This window comes from Vicia villosa, unplaced genomic scaffold, assembly GCF_029867415.1.
Source record: "Vicia villosa cultivar HV-30 ecotype Madison, WI unplaced genomic scaffold, Vvil1.0 ctg.004053F_1_1, whole genome shotgun sequence".
Classification (NCBI taxonomy): domain Eukaryota; kingdom Viridiplantae; phylum Streptophyta; class Magnoliopsida; order Fabales; family Fabaceae; genus Vicia; species Vicia villosa.
Window position 1 is genome coordinate 167,826 of NW_026706363.1, and position 8,311 is coordinate 176,136.

General features: G+C 35.4%; 1 protein-coding gene across 1 annotated transcript; it reads left to right on the plus strand.

Annotated features, from left to right (window-relative positions):
- Positions 1 to 7,060: 7,060 nt before the first annotated feature.
- On the plus strand, positions 7,061 to 7,654 carry LOC131641768 (uncharacterized). The gene has a single exon (XM_058912071.1). It carries the CDS (start codon positions 7,061 to 7,063, stop codon positions 7,652 to 7,654), a length of 594 nt encoding a protein of 197 aa, XP_058768054.1.
- The last annotated feature ends 657 nt before the right edge of the window (positions 7,655 to 8,311 follow it).

An 8,311-nucleotide genomic window follows, 5' to 3' on the forward strand; every position in this document is an offset into this window, starting at 1 on the left:
ATTACTGCACATATAATTGATTAAAAAGTGTTCCGAGACTCAAAAGGTCCAATGGAAATGATAGATCTACAACAAAAGTTATAACTTACACGATATTTTTATATTATTTTATTATTTTATTGGGAAATGCTAACAAGTACTTTCAAGATAATGGTTAAGACTTTAAAATAGTAAGTTTATCTCAAAATTAAAATGTTAAGTTTTTTATAATTTTTTTTTTGAAATGGTTAAGATCTTTTTTATTATATTTAATAATTATTTTTCACTTTTTGTAATACAAAGAAGCACATGCCATTGCTGTATTTGATAAGGTTTAGGTATACCGTATACGGTGTTACATTTTGAATGTAAGAACATTTTGAATGTAAGAAAAGCAGTTCTCTTCCATAATTTTTCCTCCTCTCTACAAAATCTTAAAAAAAAATCAAATTTATTTTGAATTTTTAGTTAAACTAGCTCAATTGATAACTTTATAAAGAAATTAAATATATAGATGTAAGTTTGATTCAGCGACATTTCACTCATTAATCTCTTAAGTGTTGGTAAGTCATGAATGCTTTCATTTTATACATAAGATTAGCAATTATCATTTATGATTTATGATTTTGGTATAAAAAATACTTCATTAATAGTTTAGTGTAAACTATTATGTTATTAATTTATTTATTTTTTTAAATTGATGGATTATATTGTTCTAAAACAAAGACATTGTTTTCACTTATATTCAATTTTTAAGGAGGTGAATAGTAAGTTTGATATATTATAAATGCTTATATATTACTCTGTTTTTCTATATCAAAAGTGCAATATATTAATATAGCTAATTTTGGCTTGGCTATCAATTAGAGCATCGACTAAGAAAAATGACAATGTCAAAAAGATGGAGTCACTACTAAAAATAAGACATTTGGTTACAGATGGCAATTTCGTAAATAAAATGAAACTTTGTTCTAAGGGATTTTACAACAGTTCTTGTTATTACCCGATGTGAAATATTGTTCTAACGGCCTTTACACCAGTCCATAAAAAAACCCAATGAAAAATGTTTACATCGGTCCATTAGGAAACCCGATGGGAAAATCCGATGAAAAATGTTTATATCGGTCCATTAGGAAACCCAGTGGAAATTGTCTCCCATATTTTTCCCTAAACCTCAGTCCTTACAAACACAGAAACATTTCTTTTTTCTCTTTCTTATGCCAAAAACATTTCTTTCTTCTTCTTCCGAAACATTTCTTTCTTCTGCCAAAAACGTTTATTTCTTCTACCAAAAACATCCGTTCCCCAACCTCCTCAAACGTCACCACCCACTCGCGCCATCACCACCCTTCTTCTACAGGTTCAAATCTCTTTTTCTACTCTTCTTGACCCCTTATTCTCTTCTAACTCTCTACTACTCTTCTTGGCTGCTTATATATGTGTTCTTGTTTGGTGTTTCTTTGGTTTGGGATGTGAAAACAACTTTGTTATGGTACTAAATTCTTTATTCTTCAAATCAGTTGCTTAATTCGTTTTGGTATATGTAACAGTAGAAGATATAAGGGTTTTAGATTTTAGTATTGTGAGTCTGAGGAAGAGTTCACCTCTTTAGCTTCTTATGTGTGCGACTAGTCCGACAATGAAAACCAACAGAATGTTTTGGTTCTTTTTCTGACAAAATTGGCGCGTGACTCAATTTGTATAGATTGGCTTATTTTGTACTCCATTTTGTATAATTCAAACTAGAGAAATTCAATTTTCTATTCTAGAAAAAATGACATAACAATCAACCGATGTGGTATGTGAATTTTTCACATCAGACATAACAATCAACCGATGTGGTATGTGGATTTTTCACATCGGCCTGTGGCCCAATGTAAAATGTCTTTGATTTACTACATCGCTTGGATTTACATCGGACCCAGGCCCGATGTAAAATATACTTTTCGCCCGATGTAAAAAGTATTTCCTGCACTAGTGAGTTGCTTTGAAACCATAAAATATATAATTGATAAAAATTAATTTAAAATTAAAATGTTAAAGAATAATTAATGTAAAAAAATTGATACATAAAATAAGTAATTAATATTAAAAATTGATATCTTTTAATGATTATAATAAGTAAAATACATATATACCATCTAAATTATAACAACTAAATAAAATAGTTTATCCTACTTCTTTTCTAGTGAATAACTAAGAATTTACCGTTGTATATACTACCTCAGTTTTTTATTATAAGTCGTTTTGAACTTTTCACACATGATAAGAAAAATAATAATTGTTGTATGAAAATGAAAAATTATAAAGATTTTTATAAAATTTTCTATCATTAATGACAAGTGTTTAATGATCATTATCATACAACATTTATACCTTCAAGCATGTCCCCCGAGTGCAATAATTTCCATTTATGGAGCAGACCAATATGACATTACTCATTATGATGAGTAATGAAAATTAAGTCCTTTGTTTATAATCTAGTCGCCAAAGAGCACGTATAAAAGGAGGACTCAATGGAGGAAAAAGGAAGACTTTATTCTTAGACAAAAAATTACATACTACGACTCGTTCTGACTTGTATCAAAAGAGTAACACATTAGTGTTCTTGCGTGATCATTTGGCGCCTACCATGGAGCTTCGGTTAAACTTGTCTAGGCGACATAAAAAATCTTCATTTTGATGATTTCACCATCTCTCCATGTGTAGAGCAACCAATATGGGATGATCAATTCAGAGATAATTTCAAACTACCTCTATTGGCCACTTTCGACGACAAAACTAACCATTAGGAGCATATCATAACGTTCAACACTCAAATGGACATCATTGGTGCTACTGACTCACTAAAATGCAAGTTGATGACAAGTACACTAAATGACCCCGCTTTATGCTAGCTCACGTGCCTCTTAAGGCTCTCCGTAACTAGTTATCAGGATTTATCTAGGAAAATGATTGATCATTTTTTTACGAGCCAAAATTTCAATGTCCGCCAATGGCAGACAGAAAATATATGACTCGCTTTAACGAATAAACCATCAAAGTCGCTCATCCCAATCAAGAGATGTTCGTAGGGGCTTTCTAGAATGGCATCAAGATAGGGGCATTTAAATGAGTCCCTAACCCAAAAGTTGTCATCGATGATGAATGAGACAATGGCACGAGCAAAGTGTTACATTAAAGGTGAGAATAGTAACGTGGAAAAAAGAATAAGGGATGCAAAGGAGAATGGAATATCAAAATCAGAAATGGGAGAGCAAAGAAAACATCAAAATAAGATGTATGCACGGTAAAAAGCATCATTCAAGCCCAATCATAAATTGTATGAGTATTTCACCCTGCATAATACAAGGTGTGGGAGAATTTCGCAAGAAGTCTGCCACCCAAGCCAAACCCTCCCAAGGGAAATGTGGTGGGGATGGACGCTTCCTAATGGTTCAAGTACCATAAAGTGCAGGATCATCACACTGACGATTGTCACCACTTGAAGTAGGAGATTGATAAATTGATCCAGAGATGCCGCTTGTAGAAATATATGCATGAGGCAGTCCGAGGCGCAGAAAGAAAAGGATCGTCACAAAAAGAAGCCTGGGGACAAATTCGTTCAACCATGAGGCTCTAGAGTGTGCAGGAAGACCAGGGGCAGAGTGAAACATGTCATGCGTTGAACACAATAACCAAAGGATTTTCATGCAGAGGTTAGTCTAGTTCATCCAAAAAGAAATATGCCTGATAAGTGAAGCATGTTGCCAGTACTCCACCTACATAATCAAGAGCCCCAATATCTACTGGTATATTCTCTCACAAACACGCAGAAGGAGCAATCCCTTATGAAGATGATCCAATGGTGACTAGTCTCTAATTCCATGATTGGAGTGTAAAAAGAGTAATGATTGACCCCGACAGTTTAGCAGATATCCTCTATAGAGAGGATTTTCAAGGACTAAAGTTGGACCGTGAACTCCTCCAACAATTCAAAGGATTATTAGTTCAGTTTTCAGGTGAGTAGGTGCAATTCCTAGGCTATGTCACCATTTAGACCACTTTTGCAAAAGGACGAGAGTGCAAAGACAATTAATGTACAATACATAATCATATACGCTCTATCTTCCAGCAACATCATCATAAGCATGCTAGCTTTCATTGCCATGGAAGAGTTTCACAAGATGTCGTATATAACCATGAAATACGCACTGAGAAACATACAAGTTGGTGTAGTAAAGGGAGATCGGGATTTCACAAGGAAGTGCTAGTGTGATAGTTTGAAGTTGAAAAAAAGAAGGGACAAAGATCCCATCCAATCAGTTGGTGCACATAATGTCCATTGTGTGGATCTCGATCCTTGTCGAGGTCCTCCAGAAGATAGGAACTGAAGAGAACAAAACGTCCTAAATCGAGACATCCCTTCCAAAAGATGAAGAAGTTGAAATTGTGCAGCTACTTTAGAAGAATATGGATCTTTTTCCGTGCGCCTACAGATATACCTGGAATAGACCCAAATGTTGTTTTCCACCAACTCCCAATAAAACTCAGAGTAAATCTCGTTTCTTAGAGGAAGCGTAAAGAAGGAGAAGAAAAAGGTTGGCAATGTTAGAAGAAGTAAAAAAATTAATGGAGGTGAGATTCATCCAAGATATCAAGTGTCCAATGTGATTGGCTAACATAGCAATGACAAAGAAGAACTCGAGAAAGTGGTGAATCTGCATGGATTTCACGGATCTCAACAAGGTATGCCCTAGAGATCCTTATCCATAACCCATCATTGACAGACTTATTAATGGTGTCGATTTTTAGGGTTTTAAGTTTCATGGAGGCCTACTCTAGTTACAAAAACATTAGGACGACCCTCAACGGTGCCCCGAAAACAACGTTCATGACAAACCCGAAAATTACAATTATAATGTCATGTCTTTCGGTTTAAATAATGTACGATCAACGTACTAGAGACCATGGGAGGTTCCAAGGCCCAGCGAGCCGAGGCACGCGCCCAGGCTCTACCTCTATTTTCTTTGTATTCCCCTCAATTTAATAGCTAATTTTTATACAAAACCAGGGGTAAAATTAGGGGCAAAATTAGTAAAAAAAATAGGGTTTGAAAATTAAAACAAATGAATATTCAATGGTGTAAAGTTTTTGCCCAGGCTGCCTAAAATTCCTGGCTCCGCCACTGCCAGAGACTGATGGACATTGCATTTTTTGATCAAATAGGTTGGAACCTTGAGGTTTACATCAACAACATTATGATTAAAATCCGAATGCAGTGCGACACTATGAAGATTTAAAGGAGACATTGTCATCTATGAAAAGGTTCAAGATGCAACTAAATCCAAATAAGTGTTCGTTCGAGGTGAATGCGAGAATATTTTTAGGTTTCATGTTAAGCACGCAAGGAATCAAGGCAAATCTAAATAAATTCCAGGCCATCATTAACATGAGAAGCTCAACCTCGGTGAAAGAAGTTCAATAGCTGACCAAAAGGATTGCAACACTTAGATTCTTGTCCTGCACGGGCGACCATTCTATCCACTATTTTCTCAACACTGAATAAATCAGAAAGCTTTTAGCGGATAGAAGATTGTGATAAGGATTTTCAAGAGTTAAATAGTTTCCTATTAGCTCCATCCATTTTTACCCGCCCCAAGGAATGAGGGACGTTAATTTTGTATTTATCCATCACTAAGAAGGCTCAAAGCTCAGTCCTTATTCAAAAGGGCATATACTAAAAGAAATCGGTTTACTTCATTAGAAAAGTTTTATAAGGGGTCGAGTTACACTATCAAATCTTCAGGAATTTCATTGCTCAAGAAGTCGGTAGGATCAAGGGGTGATTGCAACACATGAAAGGTTGGAGTAGATCGGTGATACCTTGGTGATTAAAGAAGCATGAATCGAGTAAAGATTATGCAAAAGAGTTTGGTATTACGCTGTATACAAGTCAAGATCCAGATATGAGTTTTTTTTCTCGGCATTATTATGGACAAGTGATTGTATGAACTCTTGCAATATTTGTCAAAATAAAAAGGAACAAAGCAGGTTCCAATGGGAAACCATTGAAGGGTGCAGTAGGAAAAGTGAGGATAAACACTGAAAGCACTATAAATCTCGGTTTATCCTCTCTCTTTTACTCTTGCATTTAATTTTCGAAGGATATTGCAAGCTTAGGTTTTCAATTTATAGTGTAGTTTATCATTTACTCAATTGGTAGAGATTTACTAAAAAATGCTAAGTTTTGTTAGAATTTGTACCTAATTGAGCTTTAGTGGTGATTAAATTTTGAGAAACTTTTGAGTTTATAATTCATTGAAATTGAATCCTTTTATAATCACACCTCGTGAAGTATAGAGTTGGTTTCAATTGAATACTTTTGTGTATCATCATAAACTCATCTTTGGTATTTGTGAAGTGATTAAGCGTTAACATGATCAAGTTTCAATAAAAGTATAATTCTAAAAAAATTTCTCTAAATCTTCGGCGCGCAACTCTGAAAAACCTCTAATAATCCATTCTATAAAATCAATTGTTTTACGTCTATTCACTCCCTTCTAGACTATTTTCCTACTCTGTATTCTCACCCAACAAATATTTCTAAGGTTTCAAGTTTTCTATCCTTTTCTATTTTATTTTGTTTTTTTCTTGATGATTAAAAAAATAAAAAAGAAGAGAATAAAACGTAGAGTCTGCATCAGAAAAAGATATATTTTGTGAAGTGTCAAAAAAGGGAAAACAAGGTGGTGGTCGGGTAGTTCTTTGAAAATCTGTCTTGTACGCAATTCCAGCGTATTTTCTCTCCTTCTTCAAGGCGCCAACAGGTATAATAGACAATTTAAAGTTCATATTTAAACAATTTTTATGGGGGGAAGTGAGGAGGGGAGGAAAATAAATTGGGTTAGCTGGGATGAGATTTGTAGACCAATCGAAGAAGGGGGTTGGGAATTAGAAACTTGAAAGCGTTCAATTTGGCGCTTTTAGGAAAATGGGTCTGGAAAGTGAAAAAAGAGAAAAGGGGGTTATGGTATAGGGCTCTGGTTAACAAATACGGAGTGTCTAATGAGGAGCTCGGGTCAGAGGGAGGCAGAGATCGATGTGGTGGAAAGATATAATGAACATTAACATCGATAGCTCGAGTCAAGCAGAGGAATTCTCAGTAAGAGAAGCTTATAAAGAATTAATATCTTCTTCTCAAAATAATACATCTAGTGCTTGGTCTAGGTTGTGGAACAGAGCAATTCCATCAAAGGTGTCGGGGTTGGGGTGGAGATTGCTTCAAAATAGAATTCCAACTGTCAATAACTTAATTAAGAGAGGAGTGCTAGATCAGAACTCAAACAGATGTGCTGGTGAATGTGGGAGGGAGGAATCTGTGTCTCACTTGTTTTTTGAGTGTACGGTTTTCGCAGGAATATGGAATCATATACTTCAGTGGCTAGGCGTGAAAATAGCAATGCAGAGAGATGGTTGGCAGCATTTGGAACAATTCGAAGGTCTGATTTCAAGAGACAAAACAATATCGACAAAGTTGACAGTAATTTGGTTTGCTTGCATATGGTGTATATGGAAAGCTAGAAATGAAAAGATATTCCAAAATGAAGAAATAAATATCGAAAAAAATGGTGGAAGAGGCGAAATTGTTATCCTGGAAATGGCTGCACATCAAGATAAGATGTATCGAAGATAGCATAGGGCAGTGGTTCTCGCATCCGAGAGCGTGTTTAGGATGTACAAAGGGATAGGCAGCAGAGTCAAGTTCAGAGGCACAAATAATGGAAGTCCGGTGCGTGGGTCTTGGAGCATTTGGATTCCGATAGGTGCGGGTTGGGTTTGAGTGGATTTGAAAGCTTCTCATCATCAGAAACAAGATGAATGGAATTTAGAGGTGGTGTCGATTTCGTAAAGAGCTGGCCTATGTAGTTGGTAGTGTGAGAATTCAACCCGTCATGAATTTGGTGTTAAGAGTTTTCTGGTCCTTGTTTTTGGCCAGTGTGGAGATCAAATAGTATCGCAAGTGCAGTTTATCGACTCAAATCTGTCGTGTGTTGTAGTTTGAAGTGTTTGATCGGTGGTTTTTGCAGGTTGATATCCTTCGGTTCATGCTGCGTTTGGTCCTTTCCATAATTGCATATTTGTATCAGCTTTGTTCTGCAGTGTTAGGGTGTTTTAGTGATGATATTTTATAGTTTTTGGTGCAGGCAGCTTTGTTTTGAGACTGCCTTAATGTTTTAGCAGCAGTTTGTGTCTTATTGATAAGAACAGGTTGGTTGTGCTGACAAAGGTTTTAGTTTAGTGTAATTGTAATATAGCACTGCTTGTGCTTTTAATTTATAATGCATTTTGC